Source organism: Heterodontus francisci, chromosome 33, assembly GCF_036365525.1.
Source record: "Heterodontus francisci isolate sHetFra1 chromosome 33, sHetFra1.hap1, whole genome shotgun sequence".
NCBI lineage: Eukaryota > Metazoa > Chordata > Chondrichthyes > Heterodontiformes > Heterodontidae > Heterodontus > Heterodontus francisci.
Window position 1 is genome coordinate 49,472,205 of NC_090403.1, and position 18,972 is coordinate 49,491,176.

At 43.4% G+C, this 18,972-nt stretch overlaps 1 protein-coding gene across 1 annotated transcript in view; it reads right to left on the reverse strand.

The window, feature by feature from the left end:
- Nucleotides 1-4,668: 4,668 nt before the first annotated feature.
- The window catches only part of LOC137347997 (P43 5S RNA-binding protein-like), a 38,314-nt gene continuing 24,010 nt past the window's right edge, over nt 4,669-18,972 (reverse strand). The window contains exon 8 of the mRNA XM_068013068.1: nt 4,669-4,794. Within this exon, the coding sequence (XP_067869169.1) occupies nt 4,669-4,794 (126 nt within the window). The remainder of the gene's footprint in view (nt 4,795-18,972) is intronic.

Sequence of the window (18,972 nt, forward strand, 5' to 3'; positions counted from 1 at the left end):
AATCCTACATTAACCCCATATTCCCTACCATTCTCCTACCACTTACCTACACTAGGTTACAATGGCCAATTTACCTATCAACCTGCAAGTCTTTGGCTGTGGGAGGAAACCTGAGCACCCAGCGGAAACCCACGCGGTCACAGGGAGAACTTGCAAACTCCGCAAAGGCAGTACCCAGAACCGAACCCAGGGTCGCTGGAGCTGTGAGGCTGCGGTGCCAACCACTGCGCCACCCGAGACGAGGTGAAGTCAGGCAATGTTACGGAGGTAGAAATAGGTGGCTTTACTGATGCCGCAAATATGTAGTCAGAAGCTCATCTCAGGGTCAAATATGATACCAAGCTTGCAAACTGTCTGGTTTAGCCTCAGACTGTTGCCAGGGAAATGAATGGAGTCAGTAGCTAGGTAATGGAGTTCAGAGGGGGAAATCGAAAACAAATGGCTTCAGTCTTCCCAATATTTAATTGGGGGAAATTTCTGCTCCTCCAGTGCTGGATGTTGAATAAGCAGTCTGATAATTTAGCAACAGTGGAGGAGTCAAGAGGTGGTGGTGAGGTAGCGCTGGGTGTTGTCAGTACCAATGTACATGTGAAAACTATCGCTGTGCTTTCGAATGATGTCACCAAGGGGCAGCATGTGGATGAGAAACAGGAGGGGGCCAAGGATAAATCTTTGGGGGACACCAGAGGTAACTGTGCAGGAGCAGGAAGAGAGGCCATTGCAAGGGATACTCTTGACTATGATTAGATAGGAATTTACAAAAATGTTGCCAGGGCTTGAAAGTTTCGGCTATGAGGAAAGATTGGATCGGCTAGGGTTGTTTTCCTTAGAACAGAGAAGGCCGAGGGGTGACTGAATAGAGGTGTACAAAATTACGAGGGGCCTAGATTGAGTAGACATGAAGGACCCGTTTCACCTAGCAGAGAGGTCAATTACCCGGGGGCACAGATTTAAGGTGATTGGTAGAAGGATTAGAGGGGACATGAGGAAAAGCTCTTTCACCCAGAAGGTGGTGGCTGTCTGGAATTCACTGCCTGGATTGGTGGTGGAGGCAGAAACCCTCAACTCATTTAAAAAAGGTACCTGGACCTACACCTGAAATGCTGTACCCAGCCAGGCTACAGACCAGGTGCTGGAAGATGGGATTAGAATGGGAGGCTAGTTTTTTCAGCCAGCACAGACATGATGGCTGAATGGCCTCCTTCTGTGCTGTAATTTTTCTATGGTTCTAATGGAACCAGGTGAGAGCAGTCCCACCCAGCTGGATGATAGTGGAGAGGCAATGAAGGAGGATGGTGTGGTCAATCATGTCGAAGGCTGCAGAAAGGTAGAGATGGACAAGGAGGGAAAGTTTACCTTTGTCACAGTCACATAGGACGTCATTTGTGACTTTGATAAGAGCTGTTTAGATTCTGTGGCAGGGGCCGAAACCTGATTGGCGGGATTCAAACATGGAGTTCCAGGAAAGATGGGTGCAGATTTGGGAGGTGACAACATGCTCAAGGACTTGAGAGGAAAGGGAGGTTGGAGATGGGGTGGCAGTTTGCAAGGACAATAGGGTCAAGGGGTTTTTTTTTTTTTAAAAGAGGGGTGATGGTGACAGATTTAAAAAAGGAGGGTCAACACCCAAAAGACAAAACAATTAATGATATTGGCTAACAAACGGGACCAGGAGGTGCATCCCATGGACAAGATAAGTTCGGAGAGAGCATGAGGGGAGATAGAACAGAAACTAGAGTAGGATGCCGGTTCAGGAATAGGGAGCTGGAAAATTTAGAGGTAGTTTGGCCCGGTGGGCTAGTGAAAGGGAGGGACATGGCAGAGGCAGCTGCTCAGATAGTCTCGACCTTAGTGACAAAGAAGTCCACGAGCTCCTTGCACTTATTGTTGGTGGTGACGGTCAAGGAGACAGGGAGAGGGATTTAAAAATATGGTTTGCAGTAGCAAAAAGAAGCTGGGTGTTATCTTTGCATTCCAGGATGATCCTCAAATAGTGAGCAGATTTAGTAGATGAGAGCAGGACCTGCTCGTGATGTACGTGGTCCAGCCAGAGCCTGTGGTGGATGGCGGATCAGTAGCTGAAGAAATGTTGTGGTGAATGGAGGGCCAAAGACTAGATAGTTTGGATTTTGAAAATGCAGTTGTTAGTGAATTGGAGGATAGTTTTATCCAGGGGAAGATACAGGAGGAGGTAGGGTTCGAGCGTGGAAAGGGGATGTAAGTGGAGAATGATACAAGGAAATAATCAGAGATGGCCATATCTGTGATTGATAGGATAGAACCAACAAGCATATGAGAGATAATTAGCAAGCTTGTCTCTTAGTCAGAAAGTTGTGGCTTCAAGTCCTGCTTCAGTGAGTTAGGCACAAAATTCTAACATGCACCAGTATCGCATTGTGGAAGTGCTGCACTGGTGGAGGTGTGGTCTTTTGGATTAGCTGTTAAACCGAGGCCCTGTCTGCCCTCTCAGATGGATGTAAAAGATCCCATAGCACTTTTTGAAGAGCAGGGGAGTTCTCCCTGGTGTCCTGTCAAATATCACCTCAACCAATATCACTAAAAACAGATCAGGTTGTTATCATATTCCTGTTTGTGGGAGCTTCCAAGTTGTCATCCATGTTTCCTACATTACAACAGTGATTACACTTCAAAAAGTACATCATTGTGTGTGAAAGCAAGTTCAACATTCTTACCACAAAGACGACTGTTCTGAATTTCTTATTGGATTTATTAGTGACTATATTTGTGGTCCCTAGTTCTGGTCTCCCTCCAACTGGAAGCATCTTCTCTATATTAAAAAAAAAATCGACCCTATCCAATCCCTTCAGTATTCTCTTTTGTAGGAAAAAAAAGAGCCCACTTACTGGTGCCCTCCCCTCAACTCCGGGTGACTAATTAAAAAGGAAAAAAAGACTAGCATTTACATAGCTCCTTTCACGACCACAGGATGTCCCAAAGTGATTTACAGCCAATGAAGTATTTTTGAATTGTAAGCACTGTTTTAATGTGCACAGTAAGCTCCTACAAACAGCAATGTGATAATGATCAGATAACCTGTTTTTGTGATGTTGACTGAGGGATAAATATTGGCCAGGACACCAGGGAGAACTCCTTGCTTTTCTTCAAAATAATGCCTTGGGATCTTTTACATCCTCATGAGCAGGCAGATGGGGCTTCTCATCTGAAAGACAGCACCTCCAACCATGCAGCACTCCCTCAGTACTGCACTGGAGCATCAGCCTTGATTGTTGTGCTCAAGCCCTGGAGTGCGATCGGAACCCAGAACCTCATAACTCAGAGGTGAGTGCTACCAATTAAGCCACAGCTGACACTATATACTTGAAAAAAATAATTGAGACACAACACACCTAAAAGCCTTGCACATATTCATCAATTTCATTTTATTCCTGCCTGATTTTCTCTTTAATGAGTCATAAAATTCACTAAAAGAGAAACTAACTGTCCTCTTTCCTTCCCATTAATTCAGGTCTGTTTATAATTGATGGATGCTGCTCATGTCTCATTTCTTTCTCAAGGTGGCACTGTACAGATGTAGCCGGTCATCCCAATTACCATACCTTGAAGATTATAAATTTATAGTCGGGTGTGTATTGGAGTCCTAACATTGCTGTCTCAGTAATTTCCTGCAGCATATCTTGGCATGTTAGAAAGCAGGTGTGATGACTGAATTCATCTACTGGATTGCATCAGTTAGAACTCCAATATTTTAAACCTCTAACCCATTGTAACTATTTCTCCTTCAGGCCTGGGGTCTTTTTTTGCTCTCTTTAACAGGAGTGCAGACTGGCTTTAGAAATGTCCCAACATCCCAGAATAAGTCAGAACCTCAGGAAAGGAAGGGAAGAAATTGAGGGGGGGGGGGGGGGGGGGTAAGGCATTAGGGAGTCCCCACCCTCTAGACAAGAGTAAAATCGACCCTCACAACTGTTCCCCAGCCTAACGTAATAAATCTCTACAATCACATCAGGAAAATATCTGCTCAAGCCTCCACCCCTTCCTTTCATTCATCTCCTAGGAGAAAATATGATAAGCATTAGGAGAAACAATAAAGTCACTAGTCCACAGCAAGACATGACCAATCCTCCAGCAGCACCATAGAAACTAAATATGAACACCTTGGATTCTATACCGAATGCTCACTGAAAGTACTTTGCAAATGGCTTCCCAGGGCAGCATGACCATCCATTAATCCTTTGGGCCAGTCACACTACCACCAGTGATCCATCAGTCTGGCAGTTAAATTCCCCCCTCCCACCCCCTGAGGTGCAGGCCACGTAGTGATACAATCCTGCCGTCATCCAACATCCACACACAAACTATTTTCATCAATAACTTGCATTTATACAGTGTCTTTAACATAATAAAACATCCCATGGCACATCAGCAGCTACCACTGCCCAGCAATCAGGAGCATGAACACCAAGCAATTTCCCCCCACCCATCACAACCCACCTCCACCACCCCGCTCCCTAACCCAGGAGTATTGAGACCAGTTATGTAGCCCGAAGGTTATGCATTGTGCAATACCCAGTAGACTGACATGATGCATTCCCGTGTGCTAATGCTCGATTTTATACCCCTATCTCTTTGCAATGAATATATTTGTTTTCAACTGCAGGCCGTGCTGTTTCTTTCCATTTGAAGATTTTATCTCCCCACAACAGCAAGAGAATCTCCCTCTCGATTGGTTTCATTTTGCCAGAGGTTGAAGGAGAAATTACAGAGCACTGCTGGTAAAAGGCCTCGCTTGCAAATGCTCAATTCATGGCTGACCTATTTTGAAAGAAAATTTAATTAATGGCACTAGAAGTCTTTTGGTGTAATATAAATGTTTAAACTCTGTACAATTCTTGCATCACTTCAGGGCTAGCAGGCATTCGCTCAAGATTATCAGGAGCATCAGCGAATTGGAGCATGAAGGAAGGCCAACCAATCCAATCTTGCAACACTGGAATTTCAGGAGAGTAGCCCACACCAGCTAAGTTGTGTTTTACGTACAAAGCTGATCCAGTGAGCAGAGGGATGAAACAGGCTGAGTCGCCCCCTCATGGAGCTTTGCACTGTGGCACATGCTCCAACTACCCTGCTGTCTCCGTCAAGGATAAAAGTGCATTTATATAGCAGTTTTAACATAGAAAATCAAAGCCGAGTAAAGCATCGCCAAAGCATGATCGGTCAAAACATGAAAGCGAGCCACATATGGAGATACTAGGACACATGTTCGAGCAAGATATAGATATATATATTTAGGGGAGGGAATTCCACAGCCGAGAGGCTGGCAGGAGGGCCATAAGGACACACAGATTTAAGTAATTGGCAAAAAAAAGTAGAGGGTAAATAAGGATACTTTTTTAATGCAGCAACTTGCAATCTAAAATGCACTGCCCAAAAAGGGCAGTGGAGGCAGATTCAGTAATAACTTTCAATGGAGAGTTGAATAAATATTTGCAAATGGAACATTGAAAAGGGCTATGGGGAGTGGGACTAATTGGATAGATCCTTCAAAATGCCAGCACCAGTACAAGGGGCCGAAAGGCAACTTGCTGTGCTTGAAGGTTCTTCTCAAATCATAGATCAACATTAGCAATTTTGTTTTTTCTTGCTTTTGGTGGAGAATTCTTTGTGAGAAGACCAGCGACAAAGCATTTTCACTACAGAACAAGGTCTTTAATCGATGCAAGAACGCTGATCAAGAATAGGTTAGCACTTGAAACTGAAGCACACACACTGCGGATAGATACAGCAACTCCCCCCTCCCTCCCCACTTCCAAATCACAAGCAACTCAGCAAGGCTGCATATCTTTTGAATCTAATTTGCAAGATATTTATGCTAATTCCTACATTTCCACCTGGGCAGGAAGATTGGGAGAGTGGATGACATCAGCAATTTTTCTGTGAAATTAAAGATAATTAGATGTTATTAATCGAGAGGAGCAGGCGACACAGAGAATAAGCTTAGTTCCAGATGACTGATTTCCACTGCTCACTGACAGGGCCTGCTGATAATTTACATTAAAAGTGATGCTCAGATATAATTATTTAAAAATTGAAAACCCACAAAGCTATGTGAATTAGGACTATGCATTTGTCGATTAACAGCTGTGCAAACCACAATAGATACTCATTCAACCACACTGCTTCCAACTATCAGTATTTCATCGTCCAATAAATATGTAAAGAAATTGAGAGCATTGTTAAATCGGGAATCTCAGGCCACAGGAAAGATGGGCTGAGAAACAGAAAAAAAAAAATCACAGTAGTGAGGGGAGATTTTAATTGTGTATAAAGTTATGAGGGGCCTACACAGACAGAGTGGCTAGGAAGGGCCTACTTCCATTAGCAGAGAAGTCACTAACCAGGGGGCACAGATTTAAAGTAATTGATACAAGGATTAGAGGGGAGTTGGAGAAGCTTTTTCTCGAGAGCATAGCGGGAGTCTGGAATTCACTGCCTGAAAGGGTGACAGAGGCAGAAACCCTCATCATATTTTAAAGAACACCTGAACATGCACTTGAGATGCTGTAACCAACAGGGCTACAGACCAAGCGTTGGAAGATGGGTTTAGATTGGATAGGTCTTTTTTGGCAGGCATGGACATGATAGGCCAAATGGCCTCCTTCTGTGCTGTAACTGAGACATTGTAGGGGAAAAGTATAAAGAAAAAAAAATGTACATTTATATAGCACCTAATGACCTCAGGATATCTCAAAGCTCTTTACAGTAAATTTTTTTTTGGAGTTACTGTTGAAATCTAGGAAAGGTGGCAGCCAACTTGCACACAGCAAGGTGATAAATGACCAGATAATTTGCTTTTGGGTGTTGGTTGAGGGGGAAAAACATTGGACACTCAGATGACCTCTTTTGCTTTTCAAAATAAAGGTATAGGATACTGAAACCCACCAGAGTTGGCATATCAAACTGCATTGCAGTTTCAACCTAGACTTTATCCCCTAATCCGTGTGTAGGACATGAAACCAGCAACCTTTGGGCTCAGGGACCAAATTGCTACCAAGTGAGCCAAAGCTGATATTACGGGACTGCTCTGCGTCCAGGTATATATCTGATCAGGGAGTGCTGATACTGGGTGCTCACAGTGCTTAATTCCCAGAAAAGCTCCATTTAAAAAAAGTCAAGGAAAGGCTACTAGAAATTACAATTTGCAAGACAGCTCACATTTCCCCCACTCGTGTTATTTTAAAAACGATTAAAAGAATATTTTCCAACAACGGGTTTCTTAAGAACCCGAATGGTTTTAATGTGACTCATTCCAGTCTGGAGCAACTGGAGATTTGACCAAGAAATTACATGTATTGAACAGAAATGTCAGCGTGGCTTAGTTCCCTGGATATGTGCAAGAAGGGCCATAAAGCCTGGCTCTTATTCTACCAGCCTGGGTTCCAGAGCAGGGGAAGTCCAGAGGGTGCAGTTTTCCCAATAACTATTTAACTCCTAGCACTCCTCTGGTGAATCAATAGTTAAATCCATAGTTCAATATGAAACCAGGTTTGATCCCTTTCCATTCTGATTTTAACTGGGACAGGGGTTATGGTGCTAAAATAGTCTTGATCATCTTTCGGATGTAAAAATTCCCAAAATCCTACTTCAATGGAGAGAGCCACAGTGCCCTGACCAATATTTATCACTGAATCCACATCACTAAAACAACTTATCTGGTCAATATTGCAGAACTGTGTGGCAGCTTGCTGTGTGCATTTTAGCTGCTGGAGTTCCTACATAACAGTGACCGAGCAGCTAAAGTACTGCAGGACTTTGTGAAATGTGCTGTACAAATACTTTCTTTAATATCCCTTGTTTGGGGAAGGGCTGGGTTGGAGGTCACTCCAAATTTCTGATCAGTAATCATTGGCCCCTGTTGGAAAGGGAATGTGCGTGCATCCAGAGGGAAGAGAGCACCAAGGATGGCTGTGCCCCATCCCCTCTCCTTTTCAGAGGTCGGAGCATGCTGATGAGTTCCAGGACCACACAAAAATGAGCTCCTGCCAAGGTGCCAGAGGGCAACCTGTGCCCATAGAACAGTACCCCACCATCAATTAATGCTTTCATGACAGGCAGTGGGGGGGGGGGGGGGGGGGGGGGGGGGAGAGAAAGAGGAGGAGAAGAGAAGGGAAGGAAATTGGTTTAAGTTGAATTAGAGAGGGAGAGAAAGGAAAAAGGGAGAAAGAATGAAAAGGGAGAGAGATTATCACTCCATGAATTGCATTCCATGCTGGATGTCTGGACAATTAAATAGGGCAACCCTGACATCAGAACTGCTTAGTTACTGGGTCAGTTTTCTCTTCCCAAGGGAATTTTTGAGCCTAAAGGGGTTTAATTATGGACAAACTAAAGACACAAGTTTCTGCCTCTATAGTCTATAAATCACTGTGCCTATGCTCTTTGCCAAGTTGGTGTCTAATTTTGCTTCAGTTTAAAAATAAGACTTTACTTTTGTAAAGTCATAAATCTGCCTTAATGTGCTCCATCAGAGATCTCTAATAATACCTTCAGTACAATTAACACTATGTTCCCACTGGTCTGCTTATTTTGGGAACAGAATAGCTCATTATAAAGTAGAAATGTCCCAGGCTGGCAACCTGTAATCTCAACCTATTAAAGTGTAATTCTAGGAACAGCAAGTCCAAATCCATATTTACTTGTGTACAATGGTGTGTTAGACACAGCAACAACCAATGGCAAGAGGCCACTGCTTCAGTGGACAAATCCTAAAGTGGCATTTTGATGCTCAATGCTGCAAATGGAGCCTCCCATTTAGTCTCATTGGCTCAATTGAAAATATACTGCCCGCAGTGCAATTGAGGCACACTCACCAATCTGGGCCCATATTCACAGAATTGTACAACACAGGAACACATTCAGCCCATCATGCCTCTGCTGACTGAAAGTTATTCAATTAGTCCCACTCCTGGTTTTTCCCATAGTTTTCTCCCCACCCACTCCACCCCCATGCGCTTTTCCAAGTCACAGCAGAGTTAGCTGATCACAGTTGTGACCAGCAATGGAGATTTTTTTAGATTTAGAGATACAGCATTGAAACGGGCCCTTCGGCCCACTGAGTCTGTGCCGACCATTAACCACCCATTTATACTAATCCTACACTAATCCCATATTCGCACCTCTCCCTATATTAACCTACCACCTACCTATACTAGGGGCAATTTTATAATGGCCAATTTACCTATCAACCCGCAAGTCTTTTGGCTGTGGGAGGAAACCGGAGCACCCGGAGGAAACCCACGCAGACACAGGGAGAACTTGCAAACTCCACACAGGTAGTACCCAGAATTGAACCCGGGTCGCTGGAGCTGTGAGGCTGCGGTGCTAACCACTGCGCCAAGGAGCAAGCCGGAGAGAGAGCACAGAGAGATTGGCAGCAGTCTAAAAGGAGTGGGACGAGGGGGAGCACAGAGAGACCAGCAGCAGTATAAAGGAGCGGGCCTGAGAGCGCACAGAGAGATTGGCAGCAGTGTATGTTACAAAAGCGCTTCTACATTTTGTTAAGTATATGTTTGAGAACTTATATTTAAATTGTCAAGATGGACACATTGGAAGGCTGAAGATTTCATCAAAGTTGGACTTTGCTTTGTTGTTGACAATTCATTAAAAAGGACACAGATGTTGTTTTAAAAACAGCCTGGCTGGAAGTTATGCACTTTAAGCAACACAGAAACCTTGGTAACCTGGGGAAGATGTTTACAGAGAAGTGATAGATTTGTAGGAGTCAGGAAGCTTGACTCTGGAGATATTGTTTTTGGTTTCACTTTGGACAGTGTGTTGGGGTGCGAACTATTTAGAAGAGAGTTGGAGAAAACCAACCAAGAGAGCAGTCACCATCAGCTCACCCTCTTCCATCTCTGAAGGACTTAGAGAATCAAGTGAAAGAAATAGAAAAACCGATGCCGCATTTCTCCTGGAAAGCCTGCCAAAAACTAACCCTCAACATCGCCTGAAAAGAACTGCTCCAGAACCATCCAGTGACAGCCATCTACACAGATTTAGGAACTCAGATCAAACAGGACAGCCAACATCTTTCCATTCTTTTTTCCTTCAAGAATTAGCAAGTATTTGGCCAAAGTATTCCTTTCAGTGTCTGTGTATTTGGGTGTGGGGAATTTAAAAAAGGAGAACTTTCATATTTCAATCTGTGTGTTCATGTTTTGCTTCATTACTGGTTAAGTCTTGTTTTATAATGCTAAGTTTGTTTATTAAAGAAGCCTGGTTGGTGTATTTTATTCTGGGAGGAAAACAACAGAGTACATGATTGACTGCATCGGTAACTGGGTAAACATTTTTTAAAAATGTTGACTTGTGGAGAAGTGGAACTAGAAAAGACAGCGCAATCCTGTCACCTCAGTCGTAACATGTAAAAAGGAGCAGGCCTGAGAGCACAGCGAGATCAGCAACAGTATAAAGGAGCAGACCCAAGATGGAGCACAGCAAGAGCAACAGCAATGTAAAGGAGCAGGCCTGAGAGAGCACAGCGAGACCAGCCACAGGATAAAAAGGAGCGAGCCTGAGAGAGAGCACACAGAGACTGGCGGCAGTATAAAGATGCAGGTTGAGAGGGAGAGAGAGCGCATGGCGAACCTGGCAGCAGTATAGAGGACCAGGCCAAGGAGCTGACCGGCTGCAGTATAAAATAAATTAAAGTGTGACATCACAGCAAAGTAGTTAAGTGATTGGTGAGTATTTTTCTCTCTCCCCTTTAAAACTAGGGTGTTGGTTTAAATTTGGAGCTGGGAAATTAATTTTCAATTGGGCTAGTGTAACCGTGTTGTAATGAGTATACGCACAGCAGGACTAGAGGTATTAAAATTGATAGATTAAACACAGCACTAAAGATTGTTAAAGGAATAGAGCAGGTTTGCTTTTCGATGAATGGACAGCTGAGACCTGTTGCTTGCAATTCCTGCACCATGAGGGAAGTTTAGGACAATTCATATGTCTTGGGCGACCATGTGTGTAGGAAAAGTCTCCAACTGCTTCAGCTGGAGATCAGGATTTCCAAGCTAGAGAAGCAGCTGGAGGCACTGCGGAGCATAAGCAAGCAGGAGAATTTCCTGCATTGTATGTTCCAGGAGGTGGTCACCCCACAGGCAGTAGGAGTTCAGGATAGTTAAGTGGCCAGCTGGAAGAGGCAGGAAGTGCAAGAGTCTTTAGGGTGTGTACCACTCAACAGGTCCATAGCTTTGGAGACTGTGGGGAGTGATGACACCTTAAAAAAAAAAAAGGAGTGCTGTCCAGACCATGGCACCAATGGGCAAGGGGCTGTACAGGAGGGAGCAAAGTGCAGAAACGCAGTTGTAGGTGATTCCATAGGCAAGGGGACAGATGAGCATTTCTGTAACAGTTCGAGAATGTGTTGCCTCCCTGGTGCCAGGGTAAAGATAATCAGAGAGGGTGCAGGATATTCTGCAGGGGTGGGGGGCGGGGAAGAAAGGGAGTGAGCCAGAAGTTGTGGTACATGTTGGTAACATAGAAAGGGCAGATAATACTGTCCTACAGTCAGATTTTCAGGAACTAGGAAGGAAGTTAAGTGTAGGACCTTAAAAGGTAGTAATTTCTGGATTACTCAGTGCTATGCACTCTTTTGGGCCTCCTTATCTCGAGAGACAATGGATACGCGCCTGGAGGTGGTCAGTGCTATGCACTAGTGAGTAGAAATGGGATGATAGGGCAAATCAATGTGTGGCTTGAAGCATGGTGCAGGAGGGAGGGCTTCAGATTCTTGGGGCATTATGATCAGTTACAGGGCAGAAGGGCACCTCAACAGGACTGGGACCAAGGTCCTCATTGGGAGATTCACTAGTGTGGTTGTGGACAGTTTAAACTAAATTGGCAGGGGGATAGGCACCAGCATATAGAAGTAGAAAAGAGGAATAAGGTACACAATGAGAGAATGTTGGACAATATTAGAGGGGAGAATAATTCCTTATTAGATGATAGGAGTGGACTAAGGACTACTGGGAATGCAAAGATGGGATTACAATGCATGTGTGTAAACAGTGTGGTGAATAAGGTTAGTGAATTACAAGCACTAATAGTATGGAAATATGATGTAGTGGCAATAATGGAAACATGGCTTAAAAATAGTGAGGACTGGACACTTAATATGCAAGGATATAAAATGTGTAGAAAAGTTAGCAGAAAAAAAAAAGAGGTGGGGTGGCAGCACTGATTAAAGGAGGACATTGCAGTGTTGGAAAGGGATGATGTTCTTGAAGGAGCAAAGACAGAATCCATCTGGTTACACTAGAGAAGCAAAAAAAAGGTATGATCACAACTGGGGGTATTCTACAGGCTTCCAAATGAGATAGAGGAGCAATCTGCAGGGAAAATAAAAATCACTGAAATGTGCAAGACCTATTGAGGAAGTGGGGGGGGGGCGAGAAAAAAAAGATTTCGGAAATGTGTTCAGGAGAACGTCCTTGATCCATATGTTCCCAGCCCAACTAGAAAAGGAGGCATTGCTGGATCTGGGGCGGGCCAAGTGTCTGTTGGGGAGCACTTGGGCAAGAGTGATCAATTTATCAAAGTTTAGAGTAGTAATGCAGAAAAGCAAGGAATGAAAGAAGGTAGGATATTTAGATTGGAAAAGAGCTAATTTCAACGAGATGAGACAGAAGCTAGCCAGGGTAAAATGGAACCAAAAGACTTACTAGAAAGACCAACGGGTTAAGAGATGCTTCAGGTACAGGCTAGATAGATTCCGAAGGCAAAAAAGGTAGTGGAACCAAAAAAGGGCTCCTTGGATGATGGAGATAGAGATTATGAAGAAACTAGGAGGAGGGTGTATAATGCATGTCAGGTGAATTCTTCATGAGAAACAGGCCATATACATAGGTTGAGAGGGAAGGTGAACAGGAAAATAAGACTGGCAAAGAAAGAAAGAATGAGAATAGAATGGCAGTCAACATAAAATGGAAATCAAAAAATCTTCAACCGGCATGTAAATAGTAAGCAGGTAGTAAGAGGTGGAGTGGAGCCTATTAGGGAAAAAGAGGATACTATGCTTAGAGATGCAGGGCAAGGCTAGAAAATTTAATGAATACTTTGTAGTGTTTACAAAGGAAAAGGAATATATGATAAAATAAAATAAATAGAAGCAGAGAGTAGAGGCAATGGATAGGGTAAAAATTGGGAGTGGGGAGGTACCAGAAAGGATGGCTATTCTCAGGGTAGATAAGTAATCTGGTCTGGATGGCTTGCATCTCAGGTTGCTAAAGGAAATGGAGTTGGAGATAATGGGAGAGATCACCTTAATCTTCCAATCTTCCCTGGATATGGAGGAGGTGCCAGAAGATTGGGGACTGGCAAATGTAACACCCTTATTCAAGAAAGGGTACAAGAACTGTCTTAGCAACCACAGACCAGTTAGTTTCTCAGTGGTAAGGTTTTAGAAACAAAAGGTTGGGGGGGAAATTGACACTTGGAGAGGTTAGAGTTAACAGAGAACCAGCACAGATTTGTAAAAGGGAGATCATGCTCGACTAATCTAATTGAATTTTTTGATTCAGTAACAGGGAAGGTTGAAGGGAATGCAGTTGATATGGTTTATATGGATTTTAAGAAAGCATTTGGTAAGGAACCACAAAAGGCTGGTCAACAAAATTGAGGCTCATGGAATAGAAGGTCAGTGTCCAATTGGATAAAAGGTTGGCTCAAGCCAAAACAAGTCATGGTAAGCAGTTGCTTTTCATACTGGAGGATGGTAGACAGTGGTATTCCCAAGGGTCAGTGCTGGGACTTGGATCTTGGGATATAGAATAGGATTTCAAAATTTGCCAAGGACACCAAACCTGGAGGTGTGGCAGTGAGGATGATATGAACTGCCTGCAAAAGGACAGATAGGCTAGAATAACAGGCAGACTGCTGACAGATGGAATTGAATATAAATAAGTGAAGTGATGCATTTTGGCAGAAGGATTAGGGAGAGGCAATATAGACTTCATGGCACAGTTCTAGAGTGTGTACAGGAACAGAGGGACCTGGGAGTGCATATGCTTCAATCTTTGAAGTTGGCAGGACATGTTGAGTGTGGTTAGTAAAGGGATCTTGGGCAGAGTACAAAAGCAGGAAAGTTGTGCTGAACCTTTATAAAAAGGTCTGGTTAGACTTCAACTGGAGTGTTGTGTCCAGTTCTGGTCACCACACTTTAGGAAGGATGAGAGAGTGTCCTTGAGGGTGCAGAGAAGATTTACCAGAATGGTTCCAGGGATGGGGGAATTTTTCTTACAAGGTAGGTTAAAAGATGGAGCGGTTCTCCTTAAAACAAAGATTGAGAGATTTAATAGAGGTATACAAGATTATGGCAGGCTTAGATAAGTTAGACAAGGAAAAACTGTTCCCATTAATGGTATGAGCAATAGCAGACACTAATTGAAGGTTTTGGGCAAGAGATTCATGGGGGAATGGGAAGAACTTATTTTTAATGCAGCGATTTGTAATGACCTGGAACTCACTGCACACAAGGGTGGTGGAAGTGGAGACAATGATTTTAAGGAGGAAAGTGGATGGACGCTTGAAGGAAATAAACTTTCAGGAGAGAGTGGGGAAGTGGGACTGCCTGGATTGCTTAATGGAGAGCAGGTATGAACTCGCTGTGGCAAATGGGCAGTGGGAAGAATGGAAGATTATGGCAAGCCCTCCCATTATCTCCAACCCCATTTCTTTTAGCTTGCATCCCAGGTTGCCATCAGGACCAGGTAATTCATCTACCGAGTATAGCCAGCCAATTTTTACCTTATCCACTGCCTCTACTCTCCAATTCTACCAATATTTTGTCAGATTCATCTTCCTTTGTAAACACCAATACAAAAGTACTCGTGGTGGCAGCTAAACCATAAATAAACCACTTGTTATTTCGAGCCAGTGGCCCTTGCTGGAATGCACATGTGCGTGGATGCTAAGTGAGGATAGGATCAGGTTGAACTTTGGTGCTCTCCTCCCACCATGGTGGATTAAACTATTATCCATTCCCAGTTTCTTGAGACAATGCAGCAGTTTTTATGGGAATTAACATTGAACAATCTCTGAACTGTTAACCCAACAGGTAGCAGAGAGCTCCTGCTGGTCAGGGAACTGCAGGGAGTCAACACTTGCAGGCAAACAGGAAAGGAAAGTGAAAATTAGTACTCAAGGTGCATGACTAGCATTGCCAACATGGTACAGTATGCCAAGAAGCAGATTTCAGAAATGTTTGTGTTTGAGTAGCCACTACAAAACTAAAATATCTTCTGAATATTGTTTTTAGCCAGAGCTTAATGTTACTTTTACTCAGCCTATGCATCTTCCCAATGCTGTTAAAGACAAAAATTCAGTTTTCCGAGCCATCTAGGTGAAATGTCATGAGACACAGCTAGGTATAGGAGTGAAATCTCAGATTCTCAGGCAGGGAGTAGACAGAATTAGCACCCATTAAATGTTATTGGGATCTCCTGGCTGGTCTCCCATGTTCTACCCTCCATAAAGCGGAACTCATCCAAAACCCTATGCCCTAACTCACTAGATCCTGTTCACCCATCACCCCTGTGTGCACTGAGCTTCATGGGCTTCCAGTTAACACCTAAATTTAAAAATTCTCATCTTTGTTTTCAAGGCCTCCTTGACCACACCCCTTGCTATCTGTAATCTCCTCCAGCCCAACATCTGTGCTCATCTAATTCTGGCTTCTGGAACATTCCCAATCTTAGTTGCTCCACCATGAGGCTATGCCTTTAACTGCCTCAGCTCCAAACTCTGGAATTCCCTCCTCAACCTTGCTGCCTCTCCAACTCTTTCTTCCTTTAAGATGCTCCTTAAAAACTACCTCTGACCAGGCCATCTGCCCTAATATCGCTTTATGTGGCTCAGTCTGATTTTACTGTAGCACACTTTTGGGATATTTCATGACATTAAGGGTGCTATATAAAGCTAGTTATTGGATTATAAGCATGGATATTATAAAAAGGGAGAAAAAGTGAACAAACCATTTAAACTGAGTAAAACAAATTAGTGATGTTGTCATAATGTGACTACTAGACACTCGAGGTTTCACCTACTTGTTTCTGAAGGAAAAAGGATTTTATAGGAGCAAGTTAAACATTCATGTGTATTTTCTACCTACAATAGGTTTCAATAAGTTTTAAAGCAAGAAGTGGAGTGAGGAGGAGAGAGTCTGGAATACTGAGTGCATGAGTACAAGTGACGTATCAAATTCACGTGGTGTCAATGATGGGTGTATGATTGGGCAATAGATCAATAAACAAGGCAGACTTAAAAATTAAAATCTGTTCTTGAACTTCAAGAACAGATGACAGAAACCAGTGTGTATCCATTCCAAGGCCCCTCCAGAGTCACATATCCAATGATCTTTCCATTGTCTGCTTCACTTGCCCCAAGTTAGATTCATCCATCATCCCAGTACTTACTCACCATTGAAATGCTGTTGGATTAGAAGCCAATTTTAATATTTTTAACAGACCAATCCCTCCATGGTTTTTACACCCACCCCCACTTCATCATCCAGGCCTATAACCCTGTTAAAAAAAAAAAAAAAAATTTGTATTCCTCCATCTCTGGCCTCTTGTACAAGCCCACTGCTCTCGATCTACCTTTGGTGACTATGCCTGGAGCTATCGAGGTCCCCAAGCTCTGGCATTCCCTCTCCAAACAGCTTAAAACCAACCATTTTGATCAAGCATTTGACCACTTGTCATAAAGTCTCCTCCTTTGGCTCAGTGTACATTTTGGTCCAATAATGTTCATGAAGTGCCTTAGGATACATTATGTTAAAGGTGCTATATAGATACAAGTAGCTGAAATCCACTCAAAGAATAGACACATGGGTGAGGTTATCAGCCTTTATATAGAGCTCATGCCACAGCAGGGAAGGAGGAGCCCAAAAAAAAACAAGTCTCAGGCAGAGACAACCCTTCAATTCTACCTCAAATTTATGTGGCATCTCCAGCTGCTTTTTAGCATTCAGCTCAGCCTCCATCAGCAGAAAATAAAACAAGTCTCATGCAAAAAAAAAAAAGACAATTCTTACTATGAAAGAAACCAAAAGAGTCCAATTGTTCTTCTGAAAATGCACAAACAATAATAATTGTACACCTGACATTTTAATCCCAGAAAATTTGAGTGCCTAATTAGACAGGCAAGACCACAGGCTTGGCCATGTTAGAGGTAAATAAGGGGAGAGCACAAGCACATTTGGAAAAGGTTAAACCATCTACTTTAGTCTCCTGCAAAGCATTATGAAAATCTCACCTATGGTAGCATCATTCCATCTAGTCCAAATGCCACCTGGATTTCTCAGAGGAAGCAAAATGGCTGACAGGTCACTGCATCATTGGGTTATTAGTGCAGGAAGCAGCCATAGAGTACATTTATGTGATGGCATGCAAATTTGCATCAGAGCTAAGTGTTGTAGCAGCATTTGGATCATAGTTGCAGGTACAAGACATCGAATAGGGTTAAAATGGACATAGGTCAGAGGCAAGTTTGGTGGTTGTTGCAATCACGGAGCACAGAAACTTTTCCTGATTGTGAAAAGCAAATTTAGAAATGATATGCTGCTGTCTAGTATTATTGGCATACTTCAATAATTTGGGCTGACTATTTATACACATTTAATGCTTCATTTCTTTGTGAGGTTTTCCCCTTGATTACTGTCTTTCTAGGTGGTAAAGCCAAAGCTTTTCTAACCTGACAGAACACAAAAGTCCACGTGTATCAAGCCTGTGTCCTCAGTACTTTGCTCTACGGCAGCAAGGCCTGGACAACGTATGTCAGCCAAGAGCAATGTCTCAATTCATCCCATCTTTGCTGCCTCCGGAGACTCCTTGGCATCAGGTGGCAGGACTGTATCTCCAACACAGAAGTCCTCGAGGCAGCCAACATCCCCAGCTTATACACACTGAGTCAGTGGCACTTGAGGTGGCTTGGCCATGTGAGCCGCATGGAAGATGACAGGATCCCCAAGGACACATTGTACAGCGAGCTTGCCACTGGTATCAGACCTACCGGCTGTCAATGTCTCCACTTTAAAGATGGCTGCAAACGCAACATGAAGTCCTGTAACATTGATCACAAATCGTGGGAGTCAGTTGCCAGTGATCGCCAGAGCAGGCAGGCAGGCAGCCATAAAGGCGGGGCTAAAGTGTGGCGAGTCGAAGAGACTTAGCAGTTGGCAGGAAAAAAAAAAAAGACAGAAACGCAGGGAGAGCCAGCTGTGTAACAGCCCCAACAACCAATTTTATCTGCAGCGCCTATGGAAGAGTCTGTCACTCTAGTATTGGCCTTTATAGCCACTCAGGCACTGCTCCACAAACCACTGACCACCTCCAGGTGCTTACCCATTGTCTCCCGAGACAAGGAGGCCAAAGAAGACAGTCTTTCTAGGTGGCAAAGCCTGAGCTTTTCTAACCTTTCACAAATGTGATTCAACTTATTAAAAAAAGCTTCTTAGGCTGTGCAATACTGGAAAAGGTCAGACATTCATTCTTCACTGTTCAGAGAAAGCTGTAGTGGTGGGGACCTCTATTTGAATGACTGCAGTCCTCATCTTAATGGTACTCCTGCAAAGGCATCAGATGGGAATTCTAGGATTTTGACCCAGCTAATTAAAAATGGGACACACTGACAAGATCAGCCATCATGCCTACAACCACACTTAAAATATTTTATAGTCAATATTCAAGCTCTCCCCACCCAAAAAATGAGAGTTCCTAGGAGAATTTGAAAAACCAGATAAACCCCAGGCCAATTTGAATGGCTGACCAGGTCAGAATGGAGAGACTCGGTAGCTTGGAGGTAATGGTGACATTGGTTCTCAAGTCCTAATAGGACAGATGTGCTATTGAAGCAAACTTGGGGAATTGGCAGTGAATGCTGTAGATAACACATACTGCAGCCACTCTGCATTTCTATCAAGAAGATTGCAAGATATAC